This window comes from Cervus canadensis, chromosome 5 (genome assembly GCF_019320065.1).
Source record: "Cervus canadensis isolate Bull #8, Minnesota chromosome 5, ASM1932006v1, whole genome shotgun sequence".
NCBI classification, from domain to species: Eukaryota; Metazoa; Chordata; class Mammalia; order Artiodactyla; family Cervidae; genus Cervus; species Cervus canadensis.
In genome coordinates this window covers 15173939-15194147 of record NC_057390.1, presented here as the reverse complement: position 1 = coordinate 15194147, position 20209 = coordinate 15173939, and the positions used below count along the sequence as shown (strand labels likewise).

General features: G+C 40.8%; 1 protein-coding gene across 14 annotated transcripts in view; it reads right to left on the bottom strand.

Annotated features, from left to right (window-relative positions):
• The window catches only part of LTBP1 (latent transforming growth factor beta binding protein 1), a 443172-nt gene that overhangs the window by 195355 nt on the left and 227608 nt on the right, over nucleotides 1–20209 (bottom strand). For all 14 annotated transcript variants that reach the window (XM_043468289.1, XM_043468293.1, XM_043468292.1 and 11 more), the window contains one exon: nucleotides 19613–19881. In XM_043468289.1, coding sequence (XP_043324224.1) covers nucleotides 19613–19881 — 269 coding nt within the window. The remainder of the gene's footprint in view (nucleotides 1–19612; nucleotides 19882–20209) is intronic.

Sequence of the window (20209 nt, the reverse complement as noted above, 5' to 3'; positions counted from 1 at the left end):
AAATAAATCATTTCTCCCGACTGGGCCTCAAAAAAACGGTACAAGGTTTTCATTACAGGATTCAGGCTGCTTTATCCTACGGCTTTGTTTTTGCGGGTCCACAGCCAAGAGCAGCACAAGCCATCCAAGTCGATTAAATAAATGGCAGGGTAGGTGGTACCACAACGCTGTGTGTTCCTCTCAAAACTGGGTCTGCACAGCATGAGGACAGACTGCCAGGGATAAAGTCAGGTTTGCAACAAGGCAAAGGGCGCCCCTCTGGTTAGTTAACTATGCAGAGATTTCAAAGTGCAGCAAGAAACTCCACCTGAGATCTTTGCAGCCAGATGCAGGGCTTTCGCTCATACAAGAGATTCCTCAGCACCTGATATTACCTGGATGCTGGAAGCATCTAGAACAAAAGAAGGTAGAGGAAGGATCTCCCCTCCATACCAAAAGTCCACACAGGAGACAATGACATTGAAAAGGACATTAGAATCTTAAATGCCTTCCTGTCAGCCTGGAAGATTCTACTTCTCAATAAGACATAATCACATGGACATAGGCTGATGCTACTGAGCTACGTTTTTATTCCCAAGTTAAAGTGATTTTTTACAAGTTAAAAACACAAATGGAATTTCTCTTGTGTGAATCACTCACCACATTTTCAGAGAAAGCCTGTCTCTCATTTCAAGGCATATCTTATTAGAAATCCAGGAGAAATGTGCTAATCGTATAACCCAATATTTAGTTATTTCAAGCCAGAAAGGAAAACCTATGCTGTCCATCGAGCAATGTGATAAAGCTCAAAAAGTTCACCCAACTCCGGGCTGCACATTAGGGGACTCTTGGACCCCACACATCCATGCTAGGATTCAGCAAATGCATGGCCTACCTAGAGTGGTCCAAACAGAACAACAAAGGTCCAGGCTACCAGGTTCAACGACTGTCAGCTGAAGAAAGTAGAGATAATAAGACAGACAGCAGAGTTCAGACATGTTCAACAAACATGTTCAACATGTTCATGTTGTTGCTTGAAGTTATCTGCATGGTGAAGGTATTAGCAGGACTACAGGCTCCAGATCACAAGAAAAGAAGATTCCACTCATAGCAGGAGACCTTTACAACAGCGAATGATCCTCAATAATGGAAGAGGTCAACATCTTCACTGATGCTGAAGGCTGAAGGATCATCTCGTGGGAATGCCCAGGGTGAGAAGCAGATGTCTCTTAGGGTTTCTGTCAGATCTAGGGTTCCATGCTCAATATACACTGATAGGTTGCATTACTGACAAAGGAAATACTAGAGCCAACCCCAAGTACTTGTGTTGCGGAGAGCAGGAAATGTCTCTAGCAGGACAGTGTCTGGGCAGATACACTCCTACCCAGCTTCTATGCTTCACCTTGTCCCTCAAATCAACACCACCAGGGATGCTCATACCGGTCTGAGCTTACTCCTACAGGACCTATGCAAACTAGACAGAAAAAGAGGAAAACAAATAGAACTCCTCTCAGCACTAATCACCATGATTCTTAGAAGACTGGCTGCGTGAAAATAACTCATCAACCATTACTACCTGCATATCCGGACTAGCACCATACATTAGAGGGTAAGACTATTTAGAAAGCATCACAATTACTCCATGAATGTTCATGGTACTACTTTTACAGCAAAGAAGTTATTACAAGCAGTGGTGCAAAAGCCTTTGTTAAACATTGTTAAGAATTAACAGACTGCAAAATCATGAACTCTTCTAAATCTTGACCTGATTGAGAACACTTATCTGTAGACTTATCTGCAGCACTCACCTGCAAATCCTCGCTTTTAAAACATCATAACACTTTCCTGCCACCCAAAATAAAGCTGTGATGACAGCTGGTTTTAGATCTCCCTATAAATATATGAGCATTAAGTCTTAAATTTAATGGTTTATAATTTTTGTCTATTACAAACTCACCAATGGAATTGCTTCATAGATGAACAATCACTTGAAGAGAGTGTGATAAATATTGGAGTATGGTGTCAAAAGATTCAGTTTTCACACCTTAAAATTACTAGTACCGATAGTATCCTTATTTCAAGAACGTTTGCTGCACCAGGCCAGTGGATCTTCCCCAGGAAAGATTCAGCCATGGGGGAAAAAAAGGAACACTGGTGTGGAATTATTACACCTGGACCTAAACCCCAAGTCTCTCTGACATCTTTGTTCCACAGACCATCCAGCATCTCTAGACTAGTTCTCAGACAAAGGGATGGTAATCCCAACTTCAAAGGACTGTGGTGAGATTCATCAATGCATGTCCAAGTGTGGCTGACCTTATCCCGTCAGCCCCTGTGCAGGGACTAGTAGACAGTGATCTTCTGGGGTGTGTTCTGCACCAGGACAGAGTGTTTGGGAAGCAGAGCAAGGACTGGCTGGATCTGCACCATCCTCCTCAGCTTATATCTTGTGTGGGTGCAACCTACCGAGCGTTACAGTGCTGGCCAATTTCTTAGGCTCTCGGGATACATTTCTTAAAAGAGTTCAGATACTCTAGGAGTAAAAGGGCTGCTTTATGAAGATGGCCACCATGTCAAGGACTCACAACTGAAGACATTTGAAAATGTTAATACTGAAATACTCTTACAAATTATCTTATCACATGTATGTAACTCACTTTATTTTGTTATCAGGAACCATTATATGCTGAAGTATAAAAGACTCTGAGTTTGAATAAAGAACATTTTTCTCAACAAGATTAAGACACTGGAACCAAAGAAACACAGAGAAGCTAAAATATTAAAGTAGTATAGATTTTTTTTAAATGCTCCTAGAGATTGTACCGAAGTAAAACATGAAAGGAGAGAGAGGCTGGTTCACTGCAACTCCCTCTCTTGCAAGAGGATGCAGAGCAGTGTTTGGGCAAGAACTGAAACAGGCAGTGACTCAACGGCTGGACTGGGGAGAAGGATTCCAAAGGGATGGAGCAGCGTTAGCTAAGCCCAATACCTAACACCAAGTGGAAGGGGCCGCAGGGCGGGAGCAGGCGAAGGACAGAGGAAGGCAGGCCAAATGCAAAGAAACAGCGCGCCGGTGGGGCAAGTCAGAGAATGAAGTGGAGCTAAGGCATGGACATTCTCCCAGTCGGATTCAGCTTGTAGCGGGACATCAAAACTCATTAGGAGGCAGGAAAAGGGAAAGGTCAAAGCAACAGAGTTCTGGGTTGCTTCCAGTGAAGTATCTGGCATCTGTGAAGCAGCGTGGCAAACAGAAATATTGATCAAGAGGAGGAGGAAGAGAAAGAAAAGATTAAGTGTTTTATGAAAGTATAGTGTTCTACATCTGGTGTGTGCGTGCATGCTCAGTCACTTGAGTCATGTCAGACTCCTTGCAACCCCATGGACTGAGGCCCACCAGGTTCCTCTGTCCATGGGATTTTCCAGGCAAGAATACTAGAGTGGGTTGCCATGCCCTCCTCCAGTCTACATCTGATACTTCCCCTCAAAAGTAAGTACAAATTATTAGGATAGAGTACATCATTCATGGAGAAAAATGGAAGAAATTGCTGATCAATATGATCAGTAATTAGAGGCCCATAACAAAATTGGGTAATTATTAAATTATTAGAGAAGTGTTGGCTATATTTCTCCTCAAAGAACTAGCTGAAGGGAGCTTTTAAGTTCACTGCAAAAAATCTCTTTCCCAACAAATGCTATCCCAAACAAGAGCCATCCCAACACAAACTGCCAGGCATCTCCATGTTTGGCAGAATTAGTGCATTATGATTGTCAAACTGACCTACCCACACAATCCTATTCCCGCATGTGGATCCAGTGAAAAGTGGTGAACAGATGACCCAGAAGTCAATAAAAGACAAGAGTTTAGCTTTTGAAGTTGGATCAATATGCGTCAAAATCCTCACTTTACCCATCACCACCTACATGGCCACAGGCAAAACTCTCAAACTCTCTGCCTATTTCTTCCTTAAAATGGAACTAAAAATGTCCATTTCCACAGAGTTCTCAAAACTTAAACAATACATGGAAGCAGATTCTACATGAGACAGCCACGTGTCCAGACATGTTTGGCTCAGAATCAATCTTAGACCCCTTCCTCTGGGTCACTTGTTTAAAAACCTGGGCTTATTTAACAAATGACCAAGTAATCTAATAGTTACTCAATATAATACAATGTCCCAACTTATAGAGAAGAGCTGCATTAAAATAAATTAGATCTGGAAATTTAAAGGGCTTCCCTGAGAGCTCAGTTGGTAAAGAATCCGCCTGCAATGCAGGAGACCCCAGTTCAATTCCTGGGTCAGGAAGATCCACTGGAGAAGGGATAGGCCACCCACTCCAATATTCTTGGGCTTCCCTTATGGCTCAGCTGGTAAAGAATCCAACTGCAATGCAGGAGATCTGGGTTGGGAAGATTCCCTGGAGAAGGGAAAGGCTACCCACTCCAGTATTCTGGCCTGGAGAATTGCATGGACTGTATTCCATGGACAGAGAAGCCTGGTGGGCTACAGGCCATGGGATTGCAAAGGGTCAGACATGACTGAGTGACTAACATAAAGAAATTTAAAAAGAAAAAGATGTTCTTTTTGTTTTTTTTTGTTTTTTTTAAGTTGCACTGCACAGCAAGGGGATCTTTGTTCTCCCACCAGGAACTGAATCCATGCCCCCTGCAGTGAAAGTGCGGCATCTCAACCACTGGACCGCAGGTAAGTCCCAAAACAAGATATTCTTAAGATTTTGCTAAAAAATGTTCCAGTTTTTTAAAAAATAAAGATCAGGGCATTAATGCTGTGGAAAGTTTGTGATTTCATTTTCAGTTCAGTTCAGTTCAGTCGCTCAGTCGTGTCCGACTCTTTGCGACCCCATGAACTGCAGCACACCAGGCCTCCCTGTCCATCACCAACTCCCGGAGTTGACTCAAACTCATGCCCATCGAGTCGGTGATGCCATCCAGCCATCTCATCCTCTGTCGTCCCCTCCTCCTCCTGCCCCCAATCCCTCCCAGCATCAGGGTCTTTTCCAATGAGTCAACTCTTCGCATGAGGTGGCCAAAGTACTGGAGTTTCAGCTTCAGCATCAGTCCTTCCAATGAACACCCAGGACTGATCTCCTTTAGGATGGACTGGTTGGATCTCCTTGCAGTCCAAGGGACTCTCAAGAGTCTTCTCCAACACTTCTACTCAATAAGGACAACATGGTATCACTGAATCACAGTGAGTTAACCAGTTAATATCAGTGTTTAAGCAACAGATGACTTCACTTTGGGGACATCAAGACTCTTCTTGTCATACGCTGTGTCTTGGTGAAAGAGGATCAAAACCATGAAACCGCAATAATGGAGCCTACTACTCTACATCCACTCCCAAGCATCATGGCCCAAGGACAGGCACTGCAGAACATGGACTCGCTGAGACAGGTCCCAGAGAATGTGTCTGTTCTTTCCTGCTCAGCTAGTATCATGGACTGAATATTGCTATGCCTCTCTGTGTATATTCACATCTGACCCCTAACAGCATGACATGAGGAGGTGTGGCCTTTGGGACATAATTAGATTTAGATGAGGTCATGAGGGTGGGCCCTTGTGATAGGATTAGTGTCCTGATGAAGACAGACACACTAGAGCCCTTTTTCTGCCCTATGAAGACAGAGAGAAGGTGGCCACAGACAAACCAGGAAGACAGCCCTGAAGTGAAGTAAAAGTCGCTCAGTCATGTCCAACTCTGTGACCCCATGGACTGTATAGTCCATGGAACTCTCCAGGCCAGATTACTGGAGTGGGTAGCCTTTCCCTTCTCCAGGGAATCTTCCCAACCCAGGGATCGAACCCAGGTCTCCTGCATTGCAGGTGGATTCTTTACCAGTTGAGTCACAAGGAAAGCCCAAGAATACTGGAGTGGGTAGCCTATCCCTTCTCCAGCGGATCTTCCTGACCCAGGAATTGAACCGGGGTTTCCTGCATTACAGGAGGATTCTTTACCAACTGAGCTATCAGGGAAGCCTGAAGAGAGCCCTACCAGGAATTAAATCTCTCAATCTCTTGATCTTATACTTCCAATTTCCAGAACTGTGAGAAAATAAATTTTGGTCATTTCTACTACCCAGTCTATAGTATTGGGTTGGCCAGAAGTTCATTTGGGTTTTTCCATAAGATGTTACAGAAACCTGAACAAACTTTTTTGGCCAACCCAATATTTGTGATGGCAGCCCAAGCCAACTTCTACAGAGAGCAATGGTTCTTGTAAATCCTCCATACCCAGAAGAAGTGACCTAAGAGCCTGCATGGAATAGTAGAAACGATACTGGAGTAAGACCCAGAAAGCCTCAGTTTTAGTCCTTACCTACCATAAACTCAAAACAAGACATGAAGCAAGTTTATTTCTCTCTGGACTTCAGCTTCCTCACCAATCCAATTTTAAGGATAGACTAACAGTGCATGTTCACTGATGTGCCTAGAGTCTATGATTTTATGAAGACTCTAGTACAGGGGTGAGGGTAACCTGTGAAGGTCCTTGTTCATTGAACGCCCCCTGCCTGTCAGGCTAATACACTAGATTCTCTGCTACCATATTTCCAGATCCTAACATCATATCCTGACCTAGACCAACTCAATCAGTGACAACCAGAATGGGCTTCCTCTTCTGGACCTTGTTTCATGTCCTCCCCTTTTCCTGCTAGGCGGTACTACCAAAAAAAAAAAAAACCACACAGTTCTTTCTAAAAACAGTTGTGGCTTTTCAATGACTCCTTTCTAAACTATAAGAATTATAATAAATAGATAACTACCAATAAGTGAAATAAATTATTCAAGATAGGCATGGAGAGGCAGACTTTCCATGCCTTGAGGTATGACTCATTAGAAGTCACATTATGGATGATCAACCCACACTGCACAGGTGTCCCAAGAATTATCCCATGTGTGAAACTGCCACACTCACCTCTACCACACCCAGAAGTACCTTATTCCAATGTTCTGGCAAAAAGCCTCAAGGTATTCTGGCAAGAAGAAACTACACCCTCAGTTCTATGAATCTGGTTGAGGAACATGAATCCCACTTATTAAAACAAAACAAAAAAAAACCCCTGGGATTTCTCATAAAAACCAGACTGAGGACCCTCTTGGGAGGAGCTCTCCCTGCAAGTAATGTAACGATTAATCCAAACTCCTGTCACAACTCTTCTTTGTTTCTATTAATATTTTCACTATGATATAAACACATCTCCCCTCTGGCAAAATGACTTCTGCCCATCTTCTGAGCAAAACAGTCCTCCTTGAGCCTGTGGACCAACTATGGCTCCAAACCAAACTAGAAAACCTCATGAGAGCTCTTCAGCATCCATGTACCAGAACATTAAATATGTTTATGTCTATGTGCCAATAAGAAAAAGCATCCAAATCTCTGAACCCTATCACTAACGCAACATATTTGATCAACTTGTTCTAAAGGCCTGTTGTCATAAAGGGGAATATTGTTCGATGGAGCACTGGCAGGGTAACAGGCATTGTCTCACAAGAAGAAGAGGAAAACGCTTAAATACTTCCAGATTTTCTAAAAGAACTTGTAAAAAATTTGCTTTGGCTTGAGTAGAACATTCTTTATAGGAAAGGTTTTTTGTTTTTTTTTTTTTTAAGTTCACCCAGCTTTCTTATTAGAGTAATTAAAACAATGTTAGGCATTTGGGGTATCTGATACAACCATAATCCTCTGATATTTCAGGGTATTGATTTTACAAAGTATCTACTGTGACTAGGGCATTAACTGTTGTAACTGTATCCACATTGATTTCTGACAGGGTATTTGTTTAAAGCCTGCTGAAGCCAAACCATGGGCTTCAAGGAATTCCAGACAACGACTTTAGTTTTATGAAACAGTATTTTTAAAGTTACACTAAGGCAAAAAATGGTTTTAAAGTAACATAAAAGGGGGAAAAATTCTTAAGCATGAAACTTATGATTCTACTTGACATCTTTTCTAAATAAACGATCAAATTTGGGCTGCCTATTTTCTCCACCTCTACAATGATTTGAGGATTTCAATAGTCAAGTCTAGCAGACTATGATATGTGTGCCTTGCTATTCTTAAATTGCAAAAAGAATAATTATGTTTTGTCATGATTATATTCCTACATCATAATTCCCTTAACCTCCCCTTGCAACAAAACATAAACAACATCATAAATCCTAGTACTAGATGATACAAAGATGAAATTTATCCTAACTCCATTACCAAGGATCCTTCCTTTATAAAGACAGACCCAAGATGAGGATGGAAATTAAGACAGGCAGATAGGCATGACATGGTTATTACTACAGTAATCGGATCTCTCCTAAATGATGAACATAAAGGCCTATTCTGCCCAAAGCTTATTTCCAGAACTGTATTGAGAGAAATTCTTTCTATAAAGCTTCATTGCCTGTCAGTTTCCTTTTTGTCTACAAAGAAAGATACTGAAAGGAACATAAAACCGTTTGGGGCCTTATAACACTATGTAAACTGTAACACGTGCCTCATTTGGTTAAGCTTGCAGTTTTTCTGTATCTCATCCAAGTACACAGAACTCAAAACTAATAATTACCTGTGGTTTGGTTGCAAGCAGTATAGAAAAACTGAATGCCACAAGTCATATTAATAGGTTTAATTCCCTGTGAGCAGGGAACCACGTCTGTCTTGACCACTGCTCTGCCACTTGTGGCGGGAACATTCGCTGCTCACCAGAGAATCACTTGCCTCCCCACATGTTCCGGTTCCTAACCCTTATTAGTCAGCGTGGACTGCCATAACGAAATTCCAGAGACTGGGTGGCTTCAACAACAGACATTCATTTTCCCGCCCAGTTCCAGAGGGTTGAGATCAAGGTGCCAGCGTGGCCAGCTCTGGTGAGGACTCTCTCCCCGGCTTGCAGGAGGCTGCCATCCTGCCATGTCCTCACCTGGCAAAGAGACGGAGCTCTCTGGTTACAAAAACACTAACCCTGTTGTATCAGGGCCTCACCCTTATGACCTCATTTACTCCTAATTACTTCCTTACGGACTATCTCCAATTACAGGCGCACTGGGGGTTAAGACTCCAACCTATGAGTCTTCCTTGCTGCAGAAAGTGAGAGGCCATGCCTGCCACACAGCGCAGCAGGAGAGCCATGGAGACCGCCGTCGGCCTGAGTGCCCGAGAGATGTGCCGCACGGTCCCCGGCTCACCTGCTAGACATCGAGTGTGCACAAAGCGTAAGCTTTTGCAGGATTTATGACTACCTTCAAACTTTGCCTACTCTAACACTAACAGATCTGCTGATGACTCTGGTGTGCCTAGCAATGAGCTCAGTTCCTAAGTGGCCCTGTCCTCATGAAAAGCACAAGTTTGTGGGGGAGAGAGGAGAGGCACAAAAATCAGCTTTAGGACAATTAACTTTGAAATGGTCTGATTGGATTTTATATGCAGCAAAAGGTTAGGGAGGAGGGATCAATGTGCATTGAAGGGCTGAAAGGCTTTTTGGAGGAGCCAACACTTGAGTCTCTCAAGCTGGGGTAGATTTGGAAGATCATTCTAGGTACTGACTGTGTTCGATGTTTGTACAGTTTGCTTTGTCCATTGATACTGTGAGTAAGTATAAGTGGCCTCTAAAGTTGTGGAAAAGAAGAAAGACGTCAAAATCATTACAGTCAGAGCACTGCATGGCTAAAAGGAGCCTTGGTAGTCTTCTCAGCCAAACCAGTCATTTGAAAAATAAAGAAACCGAGGGCCAGAGACATGATGAATTTGCCAAAATGGAAAAAGAGTGATTGTCTTGGAAATACTAATATAAGCTAGTCCCCTCACCTCTCTGAGCCTCAAGGTTCATTTAAGTAAATGGGAGACAAGAATACCTACTTCTCGTTATTTTGAAGTTGTTCTGAAGGTCAACTAAGGCCATAAATGTGAATGCTCTCTATCAAATATTTTATAAAAGTACACTGCCTCATTAAAATGCCTGCCCCAAAGCCACAGACCGTTAGACCATTTTCTTAACTCCGTCAAAGCTTGCACACTCTAAAGCAGTCCTCTTCAAACTACCATCTTGAAAGCACTGCTCTTTGTTCAAAATACTTAGAACTCCTCTGTCTGGATTTCAAAATGCAGGCATTTTGCAGGCATCCTCAATGGTGGCAAATCCTGTTCACCAAGGGGCTGACCTGAGAGCATTGGATGCTTTTGAATTCACTGAGAATACAGTAAATAGGTGGACAGAAAAACAGATATATTTTCATGTGCAGCTCATTAACGGGTTCTGAAACACTTCCTTCAAAACCAATTTCCTAACTGCAAACAGCAGTATTACTAGAGCAAATTGCACAGTCTCAAAGAATGAGCTCATTGAAACAACATCCAATTTCATATATAAACCCTTTTATATATGAAAAGAGAAAAAGGACTAAAAACTGGGAGGATAAGAAAACAATGTTACCATCATTGTGGGGGAAGGTGCAGAGCAAAGTCGGGGAATCCTTTTGATATCTTTCAACAAAGGGTAATGCTGTTTTTTTCACTGAAATTTATGAATCAGGTTCTGAAGGATGGGGTTGTTGCTTAAGTTTGTGCTTTTAGTAAATCAGATGATTCCACTTCATTTTAGCATGTCTCAATTCCAAGGGGTCATGTAGACAAAGCCAAGAAACAACATCAGACCCTAGAAATGCCAGCTGTGACTCTTCAAACATTTCTGTAATGTACAAGAGCCTACACCAGCCACCAGTTCAAGCCATGATCTCTTAAAACCACTTCCAACATGCTCAGAGCTGTCGTCTTCAAGTGACCACAAAACCTTGCCACTTTGCCGATATCAGAAGTGAAATAGCATGCATCTACTCGGAATTGCCCCATCATTATTTTCAATGCCTACTTCTCTGCAAAAACAAGAGTCTAATTAGAACAGTATATAATCTCAATGAGCCCTAGAGATATAAAATACGGAAATTTGATATTCCATGTCATGATAAAGGCATTTTCACTGCCAATAAAGTGAAAAACACCTGAGTGGACTGAAGAAGCATAAATGTGCTTGTCTATTAAAAAGGTCAGGGTGAGTGAACACTCAAAACTGACAGCCATTTTGGTGCCCAGAAGGCGTTGGCCGGGGTAAAGACGGGATGATAGGCAGTAAGAAAGGTAATGTCTGGGTCATCACCCATTCTCTGAATTACTCTACTTCAGTTCTAAGAATCTATATTTTGATTATCCTAATGTCTCAGTCCTACATTCTCACTCCAAGTAAAACCAGCAGTTCTTCCTGCCGCTGGCAGAAGCCCAGTGACATGGAGACGTGTTCTCTTTCACATGCAGCGTGTGTTTCCCCTTTGGATCTTACCCCTGGCTCTATTGATCTTTTTGACTCCAAGAAGAGGGCCCCTGCCTGAAGTCCATCTGGCAGAGGTGGCTAGAGCAAGAGCAGGTGACACTGCGGAGGTCCAGGACCTCTCAATCAAGGTGTCATGTGTATGCGTCATGCTGTTGACACAGGTAAGGTTGGGCAAAGATGGGCATTTCAGAGCCACTGGGGACAACCAGACTCCCTACTGGTCAGTTAAGTATTTCTTAGATTATGCCAAAGGGCTGTTTGAGTAGGACACTGAAGCAAATCTCAGATGGCATAGGAAGTGTCTGGTGGCTATGATTTATTCCACCTGAAGGAGGCCTAACTGCAGTAAATGCAATCAACACACCCTCACAGGACTCTCTGCTCCTGGAAAAGGCAGATATTTGGTAACTCTGGCCCTACCTTCCCTCATCATTGCCCAGCAGCACCTCTGCAAGGTCAAGTGCACCCAGGAGAGCCCTGACCCCAAAAGCACATTGCCTGGGGAAGTGGAGAAGAGGACCACATACAAACCTGCCCCCACTGCTGACCCAGCCTGGCTAACTCAGCCCACCTTACCACATAAGGGATAACACAGAAGTGAGAGGCCGAGAGCCTGCAGTAATAATGCTTTATATTAATAGTTGTTCCTTCCTGAAACTTCTCATGTATTTATGTAAGTTATGGACTCAATTAGGGAATTAACCAGTGTGAAAGTGTTACAACCATTCTGGCATTATCCTCCCATCAGGACAAAATTAGTATTTCATCCTTGCTTCAGGCCTCACCCCAGTAATGCTCATCATCAGTGCAGAGAAAAGTCTGAAGAAATCAAAGAAGAGGTTTCTAAGCAGAATTTCATGTCCTAGATCCCTTAATTGAGCACTAAATTCCTTTCTCATCAATGAGAAGAGATATTCAAAGTCTGAAGCCCATCGCTACGTCTACTGGGCTGGCCAAAAATTTGTTCAGCTTTTTCTGTACCATCTTATATGTACTGTGCTAAGTCGCTTCACTCATGTCTGACTCTTTGTGACCTTGTAGACTGTATCCCACTGGGCTCCTCTGTCCATGGGATTCTCCAGGCAAGAATACTAGAGTGGGTTGCCATGCCCTCCTCCAGGGGATCTTCCCAACCCAGGGATTGAACCCGTGTCTTTTATATCTCCTGCATTGACAGGCAGGTTCTTTACCACTCATGCCACCTAAGAGGCTTACGGAAAAACCCAAACAAGCTTTTTGGCCAGCCCAATACATCTCTACTTACCCATCTGTTTTTTCTACTGTGTAGAGTCAATAGACAGCTCTATTTTTTCATTGGCTTCTATGTGGTAGAAACCAGGAAATTTTTTTTCCAAAGTCCTGAGACTTCTAAAAAGTACTTTCGGCTCTGAAGTTAATATACTTCCCCACTTCAGTGAGCTCACGCTTTCATGCTAGTTTCTCCATGATGCTTTTTTTTTTTAAGCTTTCTTTTCATTTTTAATAAAACCAAGTGAATCTGTTTGGTCCTTCAGAAGTGTGTGTGTGTCCCAGTATTGTGGTTTAGAGCATGAGGATGTTATTGAATTTATCTGCCAAAAAGACCAATCTTCAGTTAAAGAATCTCTTTTTCCAAAGGCCCATTGTTTCTATTTTCCTGTCCAACTTCTAGAACCTCTAAGAGGATTGCAAACTCTTTACTTTTTGCCCAAGGGCTTATTATTTATATGACCAATAATTAAAGGAAAGAAAGATTTTTTTCAATGATACCAGGATTTCACATCAAGAAGTGGTCCTTTTCTTCCTAATACACATAAAAACTTACTTTCTTCTATAGAATATATATTAGAGAATTTAGAGTGTTTCTTATGGTTCTTAAAATTAAACTTTCCTTATTTTTTTAATTGAAGTACAGTTGCTATATATAAGTTACAAGTATACCATATAGTGATTCACGATTTTTCAAGTTTATGCTCCATTTATAACTATTGTAAAATATTGGCTACATTCACCATGTTGTACAATATATACTTATAACTTATTTTATACCTTATAGTTTGTACATCTTGTACCTGTATGGAGCTTTTTTCCCCAACAATATGGGGATTTTATGGTTGCCAACCATGAAAGTGAGTTTGAGCGTTATTTGATTACCTTTATCTGTGCTAGAGTGCTGTACTAAAAATATCCTTTCTCTTCTGTTTACTTCTACTTCAGGTTTTCTAGTATTTCTGTTCTCTTTAATGCAAGCATTCATATGTGCAATGTGCTGCTCTTTTGGCACTTGCAATAGGAAAGTCTTGAGGCACCTAAATTTTTGTCTCATCTTGTACAACTGTCTAATTAAGGGGCACGTTCCCACAATGAACAAAAAACACATGATTTCACAAGGCGGCAGTGGCACACCCAACCTGGAAGCTGGACTCCCAACCCTCCATCTCACACAAGGTCTTTTCACACCATCTGGCATCATTAGGTCACTGTAAATGTTCATTCCCAGTAATTGGGCAATACATAAAACATGTTTGAAACAACCAAAAACTCTTGATGCCAAATAAGTCTCCAACTTGGGTCACTGTTAAGAAAATCCATTTAGAATAAAAGACACCCTTGAACAATGGAAAAAGTGTATCCATTCAATGATCTTATGGTACAAAAACAGATTTGAGGGGTGTTTTCTGAAATTTGGCTTCTCCAGTATTCTTGCCTGGAGCATCCCCATGAACAGAGGAGCCTAGCAGGCTACGTCCATGCGGTCGCAAAGACTCAGACACGACTGAGTGACCAAGCACACATTAGAGGTGAAAACTTGCTGGAAATGTTAAAATAACTATAACCACTAGAAATGTAATTCTAATTTGATCTATACATTGTGCAAAATATCAGAAATATTTTCAAATATTTATGGAGTACCAGTACTTACTGTAGGCAACACAGATACCTATCTTTGCCAAAATTATGACTTTTCAACTATTTCAAATTTGATTTTTTATTGGAGTATAATTTATTTTTAATATTGTGTTAGTTTCTGCTGTACAGAAAAGGGAATCAGCCATACATATACATATATCCACTCTCTTCCAGACTCCATTCATTATAGAACACTGAATAAAGCTCCCTGTGCAATACAGTAGGTTATTATTAGTTATCTTTTGTTTATTGTAGTACACTTCAAACTTAATTTACATTCAAGAAACCAATTCCTCTTGGCCATTCTGTGCTTAGTTGCTCAGTTGTATCCGACTCTTTGCAACCCCACTAACTGTAGCCTGCCGGGCACCTCTGTCCATGGGGATTCTCCAGGCAGGAATACTGGAGTGGGTTGCCGCGCCCTTCTCCAGGGGATCTTCCCAACCCAGGGATCAAACCCAGGTCTCCCACATTGCAGGCAGATTCTTTACTGTCTGAGCCACCGGGGAAGCCCAGGAATACTAGAATCGGTAGCCTATCCCTTCCCCCGGGGATCTTCCCAACCCAGGAATTGAACAGGGTCTCCTGCATTGCAGGTGGATTCTTTACCAGCTGAGCTACTGGGGAAGCCCTGATCACTCTATATGTTCTATTAATTTCTGTTCTCTTAATACTTGAAGGTGAATTTAGTGATTCCTGTACCCAGCCTGATTCACATAGAAATCAACAGTCTATATAATCTTAAGAATAAATTATTTTTTAGGACTCTGAAAGATGAAACATCACAATAGAAAGGTATTTTCCCCTTTATCTTGACACTCTCCATCAAGGTAAAAAGCATTTTACATATTTCTAATCACATTATTCCTATTCTTCCCACTTTATAATATTAAGACAAGTATAAAAAATCTGTATTATTTATCTATCATTACTAGGTCTATTCGCTAACCACTGAATTTTCTCCATTAATCCTCTCTCACTTCATTTCTAAAACAGCATTGGATTCCATGACTGTTATTCAAGAATACCTGATTCTTGACATCAATCAAAGATGGAACTGGTTAAAACAAAGATGGAGCTACTCATCTTTACCTCATAATCCTCCGCTGCAAGGGTCAATTAATCAATCAGACAGCACATTTATCTGATTTCTGAAGCCAGGAAGTTCAGAATAGTCCAGCTCATCACCATCTTTTTCTTCACAACAGCCCATAATCAAATCCTGATGCTGGATCCTTCACAAAAGCCTCTGCATTCAACTCTTCAAGTTGACTTCTTATATTGGACCCTGATCATTTCACAATTAGACCAAGGCCAACTTCTCTTCCCTGGCTTCCTCATGTCTACCATGTCCACATCCACTTCCATCTCATTCAAAAGTTGAAACTTTTAAAATTTTCTAGACATTCAGTAAATGTACTAAACTTAGAGCTTTTAAATTCATCTTAAAATTATATTATTCTATTCATAAGTCAAGAAAATGTTCACATTTTCTTTCTTTTTCTTATAAGGAATTTTCAAATATGCTGAGATAACCCAAAGAATAAAAAACAGTAATCACTTGTATTTCCACTTCTGAGTCAATAGCTATTACAATTTTGCTATATTTGTGTATAAAAGGCATTTGAAAGTAAATTATAGACATCATGGCATTCCTCACTCAAGAATAAGGACACTGCCCTACATACCTCTAATACCATTATCACAGCTAAGAAAAGAACAGTTCCAAAATACCATCTAATATTCAGCCCATATTTAAACATCCTCAATTGTTCTTTAAATGTCTTTCAGAGCTGTGTGTTGATTTTTTTTTTTAAAGCCAAGATATGATTAAGGTTCATACATTAGATGTGCTGTTATCTCTCTAGTCTCTTTCTGGGGAAGTCAGTGTGTGTGTGTGTGTGTGTGTGTGTGTGTGTTGAATGATATGAATGTCTTAAAGAAACCAAGCAACAATTTATCAGTCTTTCTGATGTGATAGCTTTGGCTTGTTTCTTCACTTTCAGTATTCCCTATGAGGGTGTGTGTGTGTAATGATATGAATGTTTCAAAGTGTGTGTGTGTGTTTAATGATATGAATGTTTCAAAGAAACCAAGCAACAATTTATCAATCTTTCTGATGTGATAGCTTTGGCTTATTTCTTCACCTTCAACATTCCCTATAAGCTGGAGGTTAGGTGTAAAGGCTCAATTAGATTCTGCTATATATTTCTGGCAAGAATCCTTTTAAGGAGTTGCTATACATTTCATACTGTAGCCCATTAGGAGGAACATAATGTCATTTGTCCTGCTTTTAATGATTCTGAATTTGATCACTTGATCAAAGGGCAATCATGCTATTTTTAATTTTACACCAAGTTATTGATTTTGCCCTACACCCAACATCTGCAGGAACTCTACTCTAGTTGACTTCTCTGGTCTCTTCTGATGATTCTTCCTCACCTGTTTCTTACAGTGCTCTCTCTCCTCTATTTAATTTCTTCCCTCCTCTCTGTGAGCTTAGTTTCCTAACCATTCATTCATTCTCCTCCACCATCCAAGCAGGTCCCGAAATTCTATTCTGTGAAAGTCCCATGAATTCGAATACACTGATCACAGTTCATGTTGGATTTTCAACCTCAAGTTTACTGGCTCATTGTTAGAATGTGCTACAGAAACAAGAGTATTTTTACCAAATTTTGCAAATGACCTCTAATGGCAATACATAAACATAGGTGCTTACTGATTATGACATTGAGTTCTCAGTAGGTATAATCTCAGTGAATAAGAATCTTCCTACTGAGCAAAACACCAGTATTTATTTAAAATAAATAATAAATAAAATTTTAAGTACTCGTTAGGGTTTTCTGCCATTCATTTAAAATCCACTTATACCTCCCTCTGTAGCTGTATTTGCAAAACAACCATAGCAAGCAAGCACAAATATTTCCAAACACCTTTGTAGGACGCATCTTATATACTATTGACTATTTTGTCAGTAATCCTTTTAATGCCTGGATCATCCTAATTGCACAAATTGGACAATCACAGGCATTCAACATTTCTCACCAATAGGAAAAAAAATGTATTCTGAGAATATTTTGAAGATGTTTTTACTGACTACACATGCAAAATGAATTAAGCATTGAGATCATTGTCTGGATCATTTAGATCAGAAGTCAGAGAAATATCCAGATAAGGCAAAAATGTGTTCTAATGAGTCTAATGGTGGAATTTGGATAATTCCACCAACTATCCAATTCATGTGAATTGTATAACCCATCTTAGGCCTAAAAGTAAATAATTTGTTTATATTCTTTCCAGTGAACAACTGTCTGCCTACAATTACATGTACAAGAACAACAAAGTCTGTTGACATCTCATTTTCTTGCTTTTTACCATCTGTGTTCCAATTTGGAAACTAAGGAGAAAGATACTGGGCACAGAATTTTAAAAGGACCTGCTTTTTCCTCATGATCGACCTAAACTGAAATGACGAAACAATGCAAATGACACCAAATTCATCCTCCTCCTCCAAGATGTTTCTGGGGCAAATTGTGCCATGCATGAAGTTTATTTCAGCCCCACTGCCCCTGTAAAAACTTGCCTTTAACACAGTAATCCAGTCCTTACTTCTAAGCTAAATGTAACTTGATGATATTCCTTCTGTAAAAAGCATGTTTAAACCTGGTCTTCGAGGGAGGTGGGAGGGGGGATCGGGATGGGGAATACATGTAACTCCATGGCTGATTCATGTCAATGTATGACAAAACCCACTGCAATGTTGTGAAGTAATTAGCCTCCAACTAATAAATAAATAAATAAATAAATAAACCTGGTCTTCAACTGAGGAAGAAAAGCGCCCCCTTTCAGTAGGCATTTCAGGCATCTACAGGCAGACCAAGGTTGAGTGGGAGATTAAACCTTCCCTGCCTTAGTGAAGTTACATGACATAAGCAATCACCTGCTCTATTTTACATTAGATTCTCTCAATAGGTAAGCATTTTCTAAGCTAGTATTTGTATAGTTCTGTAACATTTGCAGAGCATGTCACTTTGCCTAGTCTAATCTTGACCAAGTCCCGTATTCTTGTCTCCACTTTACAAATAAGGAAGCTGGTTCCTTGCCACCAGTGCTGAGCCCACAGCTCTAACCAAGGTCTTATAACTCTACATGGCTCTTCTTTCCATCCTGGTCTACAAACCAATTCTGCTTCTTCCTCTAGGAGAAAAGGGTTTCCCTGGTGGCTCAGTGGTAAAGAAACCCTGCCAATGCAGGAGACACAGGTCCAATCCCTGGGTCAGGAAGATCCTTTGGAGAAGAAAATGACAACCTACTTCGTATTCTTGCCTGGGAAATCCCACGGACAGAGGAGCCTAGCAGGCTACAGTCCATGGGGTTGCAAAAGAACAACTAAACAACTAGGAGAGGAGATGACCTAACCACAGACTTGCCCAGCACCTAAAAGTGTTCTCCAGGTTCAAAAGCAAGAATGATTGATTCTATTACCAACAGATATCACACACACAGACATACATAATTTTTTGGATATTCAGATAACAGTAGATAAACAGATCTCACCTATTCTTCTCACAGGGGGTTAAAACCATAATCAAGTGACAGGAGAAGAACCACAGAACAAAGCTATGTCATTATAACATAATTCCAAAGCAGGAAGCACCAAGTAACTGTGGTAGAGGAACCAGTAATTTTCTGTTGGTTTTACTATGCAGTCAATGATGAGTTTTGAAGAAAAGTCAACTTCTCTCTCACTTAATGACATATAGACCTACAGTTACACATAAATACAATATTTAAAATACACTTCAAACAACTCATACACTGCTATTCTAGTTATATAGTTTTATAAGAAAATAAAAGATGACAAATTATTATTGGGTTCAAAACTTGACTATATCCACTAACCAGCAAACTATTGCAAAAAGGCATGAAAATTTTCAAACATCTCTATAGAATATATCTCATGTACCGTATCTCATGCCTGACACATGATTTAAACACAGATCACTGTAACTGAAAAAATACCAACAGGCAATCATGGACATCTTGCAGCATTTCTGGAAGTTCAATACATACTATTATCTTATAGATACTTCCAAATATCTTACAATGCTTACAGTATCTTATATATCAGAGGTTGGCAAACTCTTCCTGTAAAGGTCTTTGCAGACCATACTTTAGGCATTTCAGATCATATGACCTCACTGAAAGTATATAATCCTTCTGTCAGTATCATGAAACCAGACATAGACAGTATATAAATGATGGATCTGGCTGTATCCAATAAATCTTTATTTATAGTAACAGGCCCACAGGTTGCCAATTCCTTCTACAAAAACCCCATTTCATCAAGCCTGTCTTTCCTATTAAATGAGACTATCTAGAACATATCACTAAAATGGGCTGGGGTGCTGCTCACCTGTGACCCAATGGTTTCCTGGAAGCACCGGCCCAGCTGGGTCTTAGCAGCCACCGGATACACATGAGGAATGACTTGCTGGTATGAGGAATGGACCGTCTGGGTCTTCTGGACAGGAAGGCCTTGGTAAGGGACTTGAGATTGGCCCGGTTGAGCTTCTTTAACCTTCTGACCTGTTGGGCCATCAACTCTTGAAACCTGATGTATCTGGACCGAGGCCTCAGGAGGGTGCTTCACATGGATATTGACTATGTTAGGAGGAAATTTCACTAAAACAGATCGGGAGGAAAACTTATCAGCTGTAAATAATTAACATGCATGTCACGATGAAAGTAAATTTTCATGCTCATCAGCATGAAACTAAATTTTATACACACAAACATACTTAAGTACATATATATTATGCTGTTGTTTTGTTGTTTAAGTCATGCCCAACTCTTTTGTGATCCCATGGACTATAGCCCACCAGGTCCTCTGTCAATGGGATTTCCCAGGCAAGAATACTGGAGTGGGTAGCCATTCCCTTCTCCACGGGATCTTCCCACCCCAGGAATCAAACCCATGTCTCCTGCATTGCAGGTAGATTCTCTTTACCAC